Here is a 13,995-nt window from a genome sequence, read left to right as displayed (position 1 = left end):
GCTTTAAAATAAAATTGTGATGTTTTACAGAATGCGATTTGAACTGACTACTGAAAAAGGTTTATTTGCATAATGTATGAGAAATAAATTTATTTTTGTTCTCAATATCTTTCAGCTTCTGAACCCCAACTACATCTATGATGGTATGTACACATTTATTCACTTATTTCACCAGTGGCTACATAGACGTATAAAACATGCATTGCACTTTAGTGGGGATTAACAGTTTCAAAATAAATTACGAAACCTAAAATGTATACATTGTATTTCTCTTTTACGGGCGGCTTTCACAACCAAACCTAACATACCAATATCTTTCCTTCCTTCCTGACTTGCGTCTCCGTTTAAAAAACAAGCCTGTAGATAATGTTTACGCCAATGTGTAAGACCTCTCATTCCGTCCCTCTCCAGCTCCTCCAGAGTTCCTGGTCCCCGTCAGTGACGTGGTGTGTGAGAGTGACGACAGCGTTACTCTGAGATGTAAGGTGTGCGGTCGGCCCCGGGCCACCGTCACCTGGAGGGGGCCTGACAATAGCACTCTGAGCAACAACGGGCACTACAGCATCACGTACAGGTGAGAGGAGGAGGCTGCTCTGATTTCAGCCGAAGCACTCTGTCTTGTGGTGAAGTTAGCATGGTGTCTGATAGTGTGCGTTTCACCCTGCCTCTTTGTAGTGAGACAGGAGAGGCAGCGCTGCGTATCCTCAGTGTGTCCGTGGAGGACAGCGGAGTGTACACCTGTGTTGCCACTAATGTAGCAGGTTCTGTGACCTCCTGTGCAAGCCTCAGAGTCTCAGGTGAGTCCAGTTATTTTAGGTTGGGCAAAATCAAATATCATGATATTTTCGAACATCTTTTCCCAAGATATATAATCATCACCATGCGACCCATTGTGATTCTCTTGCTATCAGTGATTGTACTTGAATGGGCCTGATTTCAATATGAACTGTGTTTACAGAAACACCGGATGATGGCAGTGAACTCCTCTGGAAGAGCAGCTATGAGTCCTACTACACAGAGATCACTGAACTAGGAAGGTAATGTTTATATTCCAAACACTATACTTAATGATGAGTTGGTACCGTGGCAGAAGCCTTTATTCATTTGAGTGAGTGAGTTTCACTCACAAACTACTCTGTTTATCTTTTCTTGAGATTTTTTTTTTTCAGATGATTATTTGTTTAGGTCAGTTAAATACATGTTTTACGAAACAGCAGAAAATGATGCACCACCTCAGATGGAATTCTTACCAATTTAGCTTCCAGTATTCTGTCAATTAAATTCCAACCATCCTGCCTTTGAATTCTCCGTCAATTAATGTACTTAATTGATATGACGCCCACAGCGTCCCGAGCGGGAATCAAACCCAGAACCTTCTAGCTGTGAGGCGACAGCACTACAAAATATAACATTAACACTAGTGGCAGTACAGCAGCCCAACCTTCAGAACACAATAGAAGACATATGTCTATATTAACATTATAGCAGCCAGCAGCGCAGTTAACACATCACCAGAATACAATCTGCTATTACCTTCCACATTCACTACGTGAACCTCCTCCTCCTCCAACAACTCGATAACATTCTCATGTTAGTTTGTTACTTATTTTACAGTATGCAAAGGGAAAGAATGACTTCTGTCCGTGACAATAATCAATCCTACAGTTTGAATTCTGTACACACGCAAGAGCAAAAAATATATATGACATCGATTTTTTAATGAAGGGGAAATTAAAGTGAAAAAAACATACTCTCCCCCCATGCCTTCGGCCTGGTGGAGACAATGACTGAATATGACCAATTCTGGCTGGCGCAGACCCTCTATGGCCACACGGTGGCAGTTTACTTGCTAGAGGGATGACTTTTTGTAGGCCAGCCCAGAAGTTCCTCTGACATGGGTTCCCATTGTGCCTGGCAACACAGCCTCTGCCCATTGTGTAATAATGGTGAGACAAAAACAGCACCAGTAGTTGCAGGTTGCGTTTTTACTTATAGTGACCGCAGAGGAACAAAAAAAACTACCAAAATGCCAACACAGCTCTAAACTAAGAACTGGCTTCAGTGGCTTCTGAGAAACAAAGAGGCAAAAACAACAAACATATACTGTAGATTAAGGAGAAAAAAATCACACCCGTGTGAAGTGAGGGGCACTCTTATCATCATACAACATCGAGGAAGGAATTCGGTATAGCCCCTCAAAAATACACAAAAACAGCTGACTATACAGCAATGATAGACAGTAGGGTGTGCTAATAATGCTTGGTTCAAAACAGCATCTGGAAAGACAAGAAAAGTAGTAAAAACAGTAGTAGCAGTAAAACAGGCTTCTCTTGGTGGAATGGAGCTTAAGGCGCAGATCTTATTTTCTACACAAATTTCACATTTTCACATTGAAAATCATGGCAAGGGGCCTGAGCCGTGGCTCAGCAGTCCACTCACCCTGGCTGGCAATCCAGTCTGGCAGCGTGCAGCGGGTTTGACTCCCGATTCCGACGGCCTTTACTCCCTGTCTACACCTCCATAAAAAATATTAAATAAAGGCGAAAGCGAAAAGTGAAAGCCAATCCTGGCAAGGGAAACAATGAATTGTAAACTCACTTCCAGGTTGTAGGACTAAAAACTGCAGCACTCTACTGGTTTTACACTCACAATGCATCTTTCCCTGTTGTTCCCAGGGGCCGCTTCTCTGTGACCAAGCGGTGTGACCAGAGAGGGAGTAAGGGTGCGGTAGCAGCCAAGCATGTCAACAAGAGGCTGCTGCGTCGAGAGCAGGTTCTGGAGGAGATCAGGATCCTACAGACCCTGGACCATCCTAACCTGGTCAGACTGCTGGACACTTACGAGACATCCACCAGCTATGTGATTGTGCTTGAGATGTAAGTATGGGGTATTGCATTGACATACTGCCCAAAAAAGGGATTCTTCTTATTTTGTATGTATGCCTCATGTTATGTTATGTTATGATATGATGTGAAGATTTGGAAGCTAACTGATATTGACCTCACTCACTGAGGATGAGCACGGTAGGTAATAATAGAACAGGGAATGATATACCGCGAGAGCAATGTCTCCAAATGAAATTGAATGGGTATCATTTTTTAATTGAGAATCCATTTTGAATTGACCTCAAGAATTGGAATTGAATCGTGGGACACAATGAATGAGCCAGCCGTCTCATTACAGACAGAGTCTACAACATAAACTGTCCATTGAAGTTAATCTGTCTTCCTCAAAATGCTTTCCGTTTCTGCTGCCTTGTGGTTTCCTAGTTGTCTCAGCTACAGCTACGGTTTCAGAGAAAAACATCTATTTGAAAGGCCAAACCTTTCAAAACAAAAGTGATACTTCACTGGGGTTTATGTGTGTGGAATACAAAGCCGCCTTTCCCCCTTCATGTGCCGCCTGTTTTGAAGCAGAACAATATGTACAGTATTGTGCACTAGTACAGTCACTGGAGGGGGGTCTCCTGCACCCCCCGGAAATATACTTCTAATCAGTGTTTTCTTATTGGAAAAAATGTGCTGAAAATGATGAGCTATGATAAAAAGTTGTCAAAATGTCCCACCTACCTCAAAACCCCCTTTTTGGTATATGGCTCTGGCAAAATTGTGTAAAGGCAAATATTAATTCACTAAAATGACATAAAATGACATAAATAGACATGGTAGTCATGAAATTGGTCATGAAGTATCTTGACACATAGGGGTAAGTAGCAGAACAGGATTTGGGGGGTTGCTAACATTATATTCTTAAATATGACCCATATCATCCTCAAGAACACAAAAGAATATGGTGTCCGCTTGGCTAATAACAACAAAGATGGTTATTTTCCAACACATTATGTTGAGTATCACTGCCTCACTTGTATATAGAAAACTTCCCATATCCCTAAGCTTCAATTTGAGCCCAAGATAACCTTTCTATCTTGTAAATTAGTCTTTCTGTAGCCAAAATGCTGAACTATACCTCAAATCGGTGAAAAATTTATATTTAGTCATTATGCATTTGGAATAAATGAATGAATGACTGAGTTTGAACTGACTCCACATCATGGAATATTTCTTACTTGAATAAGCTATGTTAAAAAGTTTGCAAAGTGTCCCATCTACCATTTTTATGCAAATGAGTGCCTCCATTATCAAAATAATCGATTTTCACTATATCTCAGCCAATATTGCACTTAAATGAACAAATAAGGTGTCTAGTCGTCTAGACCTATGTTTTGAGGGTCAAGGATCTCAGTGAAACTATTCTTAAAGTGACCACATGTGCCCGTTGCATGCTGGTGTACAAATCAGTGCCGATTAAATATCTATCTCGTCGGCTTCTTGTCTATGCTCTCCAGACAGTGTCAAGGAGATCAACCAGTGAGGTAGGACTGCACCGCAGGACACACTGGATTAAAAAACTCAACCACCCCTGTCCTTCATCATAGGGTTTTTGTTTTTTCCAAAAAAGCTTCATCAGCTCGCTTGTATAAGGCAACACGGTGGTTCTCTTCAGAGCAGAGTAGCATGGAGGAAGACGAGCCAGGTCAACTTTAGATTTAGAAATGAGTTTGTCATCTGCCCCCACCACTCTTTCACTGAAGACTCACAATTCAAATAGCTCTAGCCAAGCCATGTGGCTCATAGGGCAGGAGCCTAACAAGTACACTCCCTGGCATGACTAGTATGTCGCAGGGACCCTTTGGTATTACCCAGCTGGGGATCGAACCCCTGACCATCCAGTCTCAGGGTGGATGCTCTAACTACAAGGCCACTGAGCTGTTGATGATATCCAGGGCCTCTTACGGGTGTGTAACTCTAGAGTGTAAAAAATGGAACCAAATGGACCTGTAAGCCTTGCGGAGCCATGAGGCCCATAGGGCAGGAGCCTATCTCCCGTTTCTGTAGTAGGAGGCAGCTTGATGTACAAGTGTCAAGCCTGGACATGACACTAGTATGTAGCAGGGACTTAACCTGACGCTGCCAGATCCAAGAAGCTTGCTACACAAATTAGTTTCACAGCTTATTGGGATCTGGGATCGCGGAAGCAAATTCGATGACGGGGCTGTTCCTTTTTTTCAAGATACTTGGTAGATGATTGGATGGGACCGTCTGTCTATCACCGTGTGGGCGTGCAAACACAACCAATCATATTGACGTGTCTATATAGCTTCACATCCGGTTTCGCACATATCCCGCCCTTTGCTCACGCTGATTGGTTCGGTACGGAACGGATTTGTGTCAGCTCAACTCCCTGAGAGATCCCAGATGAGTGCTGTGTTGGGGAACATGGTTACCCAATACCGCCCCCATCTGGCAGCGTCAGGTTAGCAGGGACTTACCCCAATCTTTGGTATGACCCGGCCGGGGATCGAACCCTGACCTCCCAGGCTCAAGGCAAATGCTCTGACCACAAGGCCACTGAGCTGTTGATATCCAGGGCCCCTTACGGGTATGCAACTCTGAATGTGCAAATGGAACCGTAAGGGTTATGGTAAATTATGGTAAATGGTGGATTTATAAAGCGCTTTTATCCAAGGCGCTTTACATAGATTGTGCATTACATTCACCCATTCACACACACATTCATACACTGATGGCAGCGGAAACCATGCAAGGCACCAAACTGCACACCAGGAGCCGTTAGGGGTTCAGTGTCTTGCTCAAGGACACTTCGACACTAACTCTGGGGGAGCCTGGGTTTGAACTGGCAACCTTTTGGTTACCATCCAGCCACTCTACCCCTGATCCACCGCCGCCCCAGTGGACGTCACCCGTGCCAAGTTGCTGTGGATAATGGTGGGGGGAAGTGACCACTCACTTTAAATCTAAAGTTGACCTGGCTCGTCTTCCTCCATGCTACTCTGCTCTGAAGAGAACCATCGTGTTGCCTGATAGCTGATGTAGCTGATGAAGCTATTGTGGAAAAACCAAAACCATATGAAGGGCAGAGATGGTTGAAAATCCTTGTCATTGGAGACCATGGACAAGCAGACAAAAAAAGACTGATGAGTTCCATGAACACGATGACTCATTCATGTGATTGTGCATTTTGTCCTTTATGGTGCAGGCTAGGGTGGTCACTGTTTGTACACTGTTACACACTTACATTTTTGCCTTTGAGTGTGTACAGGAATAGGATGGAATACTGTTACAGGATTGTGTGACTGTTTGAATTTTGTACTGCATATTGCAGGCCATTCTATAGTCTTGCCGTATACTATTGTTCATACTAAGGATGTTTTTAGTTTGTGATTTTATTCTACAGTATATTCTAAATTATAAAGCTTGCCTAAAAACACAGCACCTGTCTAGATGTTATATGCAATATTGGTATCTCTTACGTATAAATGTGACTTTATTGTAATGGTGGCACTGATTTGTACACTAGCATGCCACGGGCACATGTGGTCACTTTAAGAATAGGTCTAGACACCTTATTTGTTCATTTAAGTGCAATATAGATATAGATATAGTGAAAATCGATTGTCTTAATAATGGTGACACTCATTTGCATAAAAATGGTAGATTGGACACTTTGCCAACTTTATAACATAGCTTATTCAAGTAAGAAACATTCCATAATGTGGAGTCAGTTCAAACTCAGTTATTCATTCAAAATGTATAGCTAATACTGACTGAATATACAATGTTCACCGATTTGAGGTATAGTATATACCAAATGGTCCCTTTGGTACATACTAGTAGTCATGCCAGGGAGTGTACTTGTTAGGCTCCTGCCCTATGAGCCACATGGCTTGGCTAGAGCTATATTGAGCTATTTGAATTGTGAGTCTTCAGTGAAAGAGTGGTGGGGGCAGATGACAAACTCATTTCTAAATCTAAAGTTGACCTGGCTCGTCTTGCTCCATGCTACTCTGCTCTGAAGAGAACCACCGTGTTGCCTTATACAAGCGAGCTGATGAAGCCTTTTTGGAAAAACCAAAACCCTATGATGAAGGACAGGGGTGGTTGAGTTTTTTAATCCAGTGTGTCCTGCGGTGCAGTCCTACCAACCTCACTGGTTGATCTCCTTGACACTGTCTGGAGAGCATGGACAAGAAGCTGATGAGATAGATATTTAATCGGCACTGATTTGTACACCAGCATGCCACGGGCACATGTGGTCACTTTATAGTTTCACTGAGATCCTTGACCCTCAAAACATAGGTCTAGACACCTTATTTGTTCATTTAAGTGCAATATTGGCTGAGATATAGTGAAAATCGATTATTTTGATAATGGAGGCACTCATTTGCATAAAAATGGTAGATGGGACACTTTGCAAACTTTTTAACATAGCTTATTCAAGTAAGAAATATTCCATGATGTGGAGTCAGTTCAAACTCAGTTATTCATTCATTTATTCCAAATGTATAGCTGATACTGACTAAATATAAAATTTTCACCGATTTGAGGTATAGTTCAGTATTTTGGCTACAGAAAGAGTAATTTACAAGATAGACAGGTTATCTTGGGCTCAAATTGAAGCTTAGGGATATGGGAAGTTTTCTATATACAAGTGAGGCAGTGATACTCACCATAATGTGTTGGAAAATAACCATCTTTATTGTTATTAGTCAAGCGGACACCATATTCTTTTGTGTTTTTGAGGATAATGTGGGTCATATTTAAGAATATAATGGTAGCAACCCCCCAAATCCTGTTCTGCTACTTACCCCTATGTGTCAAGATACTTCATGACCAATTTCAGACTACCATGTCTATGTATGTAATTTTAGTGAATTAATATTTGCCTTTACACAATTTCGCCAGAGCCATATACCAAAAAGGGGGTTTTGAGGTAGGTGGGACATTTTGACAACTTTTTATCATAGCTCATCATTTTCAGCACATTTTTTCCAATAAGAAAACACTGATTAGAAGTATATTTCCGGGGGGTGCAGGAGACCCCCCTCCAGCGACTAGACTACATAATAGTCTGCATGCAGAAAACAGATGAATGACTATGTGGGTGCTAGTCTAGATATTACTGATTATATACACAGCATATAATATTACTGTACTCATAGAACAATTTAGAGGGCGAAGGCACGGCACACAATTATTACATGCTGTGTCATGTTTAGGGCTGACCAGGGTCGTCTCCTGGACTACATTGTGAGCTGGGGCAACCTGACAGAGGAGAAGGTGGCTCTGTACCTCAGAGACATTCTGGAAGCTCTCCACTACCTGCACAGCTGGAACATAGCGCACCTCGACCTCAAGGTAAACACACATAACGTGGCTGCCGTTCTCTGTGTTTTTAGATATGCATCAAGTTCAAACCCGAGTAAGAATTGGACCCCAATTCAAAAGGGGTTTATTTGACTTGCCAAATCAGTTACTCTCATATTTTCATCAATATGGGGGACTTTGACAAACAATAGTAGAGCGTAGGGACTAGGGTTGGGATTCGGAACCGGGTCCATTTCAGACCCGGTTCCGACATTGCAGATCCGGAGCCGGTTCCATCGTTCTTTAATTAACGGTTCCCCAAACGGTTCTCATCAGTCGTCATTTAGCTCCGCTGTGTCTGTGAATGCATGCATGCAGAGCCAAGTTACTGGGGTGACGTCTACTACTTGACATGAGTGAGTAGATTAATCTTGTGACTCGTGTAGGCGTATTGATTTTGAGATGTTTCCTCAATGTGGACATGCAACTGGTGCAAGTTGCAACAACCTTTGGCAGGAAACTATGGCATCACATTTATTGCACTTTGCGATGAGTGAGTGAGTGGGGCGGATACCACTGTTCTGTGCATTCAGCGAGCGGTCACCGCCGCGGAGCGAGTGTGGTTAACATAGAGGGAAATGACTCTGAGGCTGAGCACGCAAAGTGCAATAAATGTGATGCCATAGTTTCCTGCAAAGGTTGTTGCAACTTGCACCAGTTGCACGTCCACATTAAGGAAACATCTCAAAATCAATCAACTATAGAGCCATGAATTAAATAAAAATCAATTTGTCTGCACTTATTTTTACAATTTATAAGCAACTCAACTGCTTTTGATTTGGCTCTGAAGTAATCGCGCAACTGTTGAGAGCCCAGCCTTAGGTGCATATATACCTCCATTCATTGATTACTTTATAAACAGTTTGCAGAAAAAAGCACAGGAACGTAGCCTACAGTTCAATACAAGGTCTGCTAAGAGGATTTTATAACCCAAGAAAGCACTATGGCTTGTTTCCATTAGGGTAACTGGGGTCCTTCATATTAAATTAATCTGAACATTAAAGACACAACATTTGTCACTACAACAATATCATTATTGCAATGTGTACTGTATATTTAATATACAGTACAAATTGCAACAATGATATTGTCGTGGTGGCTAGTTGGTGGTGGTGAAGTTTAAATAATAGTGCCACGTCATAATTCTATACACCGGAACCGTTCAAATCCTAACAAATCCCAACCCTAGTAGGGACCGCTCTTAGACTTCCTCTAGCCAATAGATTGGCTCTATTGGCTAATAGATCTAGCCAATAGAGCCAATAGATCCAGTTGGACCACTAATGGATAGATTGCTTCCCCCCCTTCTTTCCCAGCCTGAGAACATTGTGGTGGAGCATGCCTCTTCCCAGTCAGTGATCAAGCTGACAGACTTTGGCGATGCGGTCCAGTTGAACCCATCTTCCCAGTACGTCCATCCTCTACTGGGGAGCCCTGAGTTCTCCGCCCCTGAGCTGGTCCTGGGTCAGCCTGCCTCACTGATGTCTGACCTGTGGAGTTTAGGTCTGTAACAAAATGGGGGGTGATGAGTACATAGCCTTTACTATGCATGAATAAAAAATAGAATGTTTTGTAACATTTGTTTGCTATTATGAACTTTAATTTGAACAAATGTTTGTTTTAGACATGTTTTGATGAAGAAAAAAAACTAAGTTAGTTTGTAGAAGGTAAAATGATTTAGCTGCTATGAAAACGTTGAATATTTGGTGTGATTAATTAATTGACTGAATAATTAACAGGGGTGGTGACCTATGTCGTGCTGAGCGGTGCATCTCCCTTCCTGGATGAGAGCGTAGAGGAGACCTGTCTCAACATCTGCCGCCTGGACTTCAGCTTCCCTCAGGATTACTTCCAGGGCGTGAGCCCGGCTGCCAGGGACGTGGTCTGCCTTCTGCTCCAATGTGAGGCGGAGCGCCGGCCCTCCGCCGCCTCCTGCCTCCAGGAGCCCTGGCTCCAGCCTCCAGAAGACCCTGGATCTACCACCTCACGTCACTCACAGCCACGACCGCCTCAGAACCACCACCACACCACCACCACCACCACACATCTGGACACCTCCAGACTCATCTCCTTCATAGAGCGACGGAAACACCAGAACGATATTCGGCCAGTAGCCGCCATCAAGACCTTCCTTCACAGCCGCCTGCTCAACCACATCTGACCAATGGGGAACCGGCACCAGGGAGCCACCAATTGAACACTGGACAGCCGGCCAGACAAACTGTGATCGCAGAGCTAACATGCTGGTTTGAATGACGATGGTTCGTTCTACTCCTGTTCTAGTTCTGTGGCCAAACCATGATACAATGTCGTCGCAGCACAGACCTCCCGTAGCCACCAGTATCTGCACTTGTCCAAAAGGAATTCCTGTTTGCCCTGCACTATCCTGGATGCCCATTGGATGTATTAACCAGCTACACTCAGCTTCAGTTGGGTGTGGTTGAACAGTGTGCTTGAACACTATGGATCACCAGCACCAGAGAGTAATACTGATGATCTCCTTCTCCCTCATGAAGCCACAAAATGTCCTACTGCTGCTGACTGACTGCCCTCTGCTGATCCACCTTTTGACTCTGATGATCTATATTGCTTTGTTTTAATAAGAGATTTAGACACTTTGGTTTTCCTCTTTGAGACCCCATCTAACCGTCCTCCTGCCCTAGCCCCCCCTACCTATTTCCTGAACTCCTTGGCCCTTGGCATATTGTTATTATGCCCGCACAACAGAAGAACTGTTTGAATCTTGAGATTTCAAACCTTTACTTAGCAGGGAGAGAACCAAGCTTTCTCAAAGAGCCAGCGTGAGCAAGTCTTGTGTTTTGGACAGTGTTAAACAGAAGAAGAAAAATGACAAAAAAATAGAACAATACTGTATAATTAAAAAATATATATATATATATATTCAGGTTGTTTTCGGTTGAACAAGAAAAAAATGTGTTTGTTTTTTTGTAACGAGAGATTACTTTTTGTAAAAGAAAAAATGTACAGTGAGGAAACAGAGAAGTGTCTTTATTCGTACCTTTTGGAGTACTAATGTTAGGTAGAAAGGAGAAAGTAAATAAGGCCTGTTAATGCAGAGCCCAACAATAGGGTCCGCAATGTCTAAAACAATGAAGACCAAAACCATGTGTTCCAGAAACACATTAGATTTCTGTTCAATGCAATAGTTTGCTTGTCATAGGGCCCTCTACACTTACTTAAGCCTGATTTATAGCTGGTTGTGCATTGCGTCGCATACCGAAAGTAGCCAATCTACAAGCTCACAACGAGTCGCAGTGCAACACGTTGTAAACTTGTATATTCACTGGTGCGCAACTTAGTATAAATCAGGTGTTGCTGTGTGCACACACAGACTAAATAGACTACAATAAAGAAATATATAATCAAAGCTATTGGAAAGGCTCCTCAGATTTCTACATGCATCCGCCTTACTTTGTAAATAAAGTGTTCCTGCCTTTTATTCTCATTTTGAACATGTCTCAATCAAACCAATACTGTTTGCATTTACTAAGTATTAAACCTAATTTATGCTTCAGCTGAAAAATGTTGGCAACATGTTGCAAAACAAAAATTTAAAATGAAATTATTTTTGAAAATATTTTGCGGAGCAACATGGCGTAACACTTTCCCACGAAGCACAAATTAGGATTTAAGGAGTCCAGTCAGTTGGGATGCACGGAGATGGAAAAACTCCAAAAGCCCTTTCTGTGGCTGGACTTTTTCTATGAACAAACTGCTACCACAGTAGAAATGCACTCGTATTTTGCATCAATTCCCATGTGCAATGTTGCAGCTTTAACATTTATGCAACTATTTATGAAGACTTGTGTTGTATCCGTATTCTAAAAAGGCATGTACGTACATGGTACTGCGATAGGTGTCTGTATTGTGTTAACTCTTATGTATTAAGTTCAGTATTAATATCCTGACAGCCCTTAATGAGAAATAATGTAAAAATGTGTATCTATAGGCACTTATGCTTTTGGTTTGTCATTGTTCCGTTTTTATTTTTTGTAACTATACCAAAGTTGATCATGCTTTACCTTGTTCTTGATTGATTATGTTAAGTTATCAAAGACCACACTGAACCTAAAGGTAGAAGTGTTTACATTGGTTCATTGTGGCTCTATTTATTCTTGTTGAAATAGGAAATTAGTGGTTTACCACTGAAAAAATATGAACAATTTAAAAATCTTTTTTCCCAAGCTGTGCACAAAGTAGTGATTGCTGTGTGAGTTGACTTCTGTAGATAGGTATTGGTATGTGTTGCTAGTATTAAAGGCGATTTATACTTAGTTGCGCGCAGGTGACGAGCACCGGTAATAGCCGATCTACAAGACCACAACACATTGCAGTGCGACGCATTCTGAGCTTGTAGATCAGCTATTTCCAAGCAACCAAGTATAACGGGCCCTTTAGTCTCATGGTTTAACCTTCACTCTACTAACACTGTTGTACCGAGCAATAGAAGAAGTTTTGTCATGTGAATAACTAAGATGCCGTATTGTGGCCCGTTCACTATAGACTTATGCTCTTATACATCTGGGGAAACTAATTACAGGAACAGTAAAGCTTGTATAGTCAACAATTCAAGTGTTCAAGAAACGGTGTGTTCCAATGATTCCAATGCAGTTATTTAGTTACAAGTTCTTGTTAATTCTTTCTTTTGGTTAGACATTTCAAAAGCCAACAGACAGACTTGACCACTTTCAACCTGGTGTTCCTATTTTGGGGCATGTCTTTATAGGCAAAAAGTTTTACAAAGATAACTACAAACTTTGTTACGAAAATTGTTACAATATTTTTAAAAATAGTGTCACATAGCGATGCGTTTGCACGACACTGTCATAGGATGAAGTATAAAATAGGCAGTTGATTTATGTATTAAAACAAAACAGAACTTAAAAATATGAAATATGGACATACAATGTCCACATACAGTGTTTCCCGGCAGTGACAATATACCCATTGAGAAAGATTCAGCAACACGGACCTTTATCTGCCATGAAAGGTGTTCTGCTTCACTTGTTTTCATTTGACTGAGCTGATGTGTTCAAGTTACAAAGTTGTCTGAAACTGATGTCTGTTCATCTTTGTTAAAGTGCCAGTATCATAGTAAACTCCTCAGCATTAATTTAACTGAGAGTGTACAGATGTACCCAAATGGACTCTCAGTATAAAAAAAGGAAGAAAAAAAACACTGAGGATCTTACTGTGTACACTGTACAGTAAGTCAATCTGGAGAGATGTGTGGGGGGAATAAAACAGCTAGTTTTATTTAATTTGAAGAGTGATTGATCATAAGAGCATAAGAAATGCTAAAGATGTGTTGAGTCAAATGTACGTTGTCTGTACAGTCTCACATTTCATGTCCTTTTAATTTATTGACCTGAGTCAGGTGTTCCTAAAAGCATGTCCGTGTTCAGATCATTCATAATGATCATTTACTCACACTTACGAGTGAATAAATATGCTCTGAACACTAGTATGTAATTTGGGGAAACCAGGCGCCGTTATTATTGTGTAAAACTGTACAGAGAGGGATAGGCAAGTTGCCCAGGATGTAAACCTCACGATTATGTCATAACTATTTTATACACATAGTACAAAACTGCAGCAATGTCATTTTGAATGTCCTATACTATGACTTATATTTTGTTTTGCATGTATATTTCTTTGTACAGAAAGTTGTGTTTACACGTTAACTGTGTTGTAAATATTCAGTTTTGTCCTTGGTTATTTTGCCATTAAACGTACAAGGAACAGTCAA

At 41.6% G+C, this 13,995-nt stretch overlaps 1 protein-coding gene across 1 annotated transcript in view; it reads left to right on the top strand.

Moving 5' to 3' along the window:
- The window catches only part of triob (trio Rho guanine nucleotide exchange factor b), a 162,078-nt gene extending 148,083 nt beyond the window's left edge, over positions 1-13,995 (top strand). Inside the window, 8 exon segments of the mRNA XM_083761057.1 lie at positions 116-143; positions 412-574; positions 676-797; positions 959-1,037; positions 2,676-2,876; positions 8,078-8,216; positions 9,542-9,728; positions 9,965-13,995. Coding sequence (XP_083617183.1) covers positions 116-143; positions 412-574; positions 676-797; positions 959-1,037; positions 2,676-2,876; positions 8,078-8,216; positions 9,542-9,728; positions 9,965-10,386 — 1,341 coding nt within the window. The 3' untranslated portion in view covers positions 10,387-13,995.

This window comes from Protomyctophum parallelum (assembly GCF_964188405.1).
Source record: "Protomyctophum parallelum genome assembly, chromosome: 3".
Lineage (NCBI taxonomy): Eukaryota > Metazoa > Chordata > Actinopteri > Myctophiformes > Myctophidae > Protomyctophum > Protomyctophum parallelum.
The sequence above is the reverse complement of the archived record's forward strand: the minus strand, read 5'-3'. Positions and strand labels throughout refer to the sequence as shown.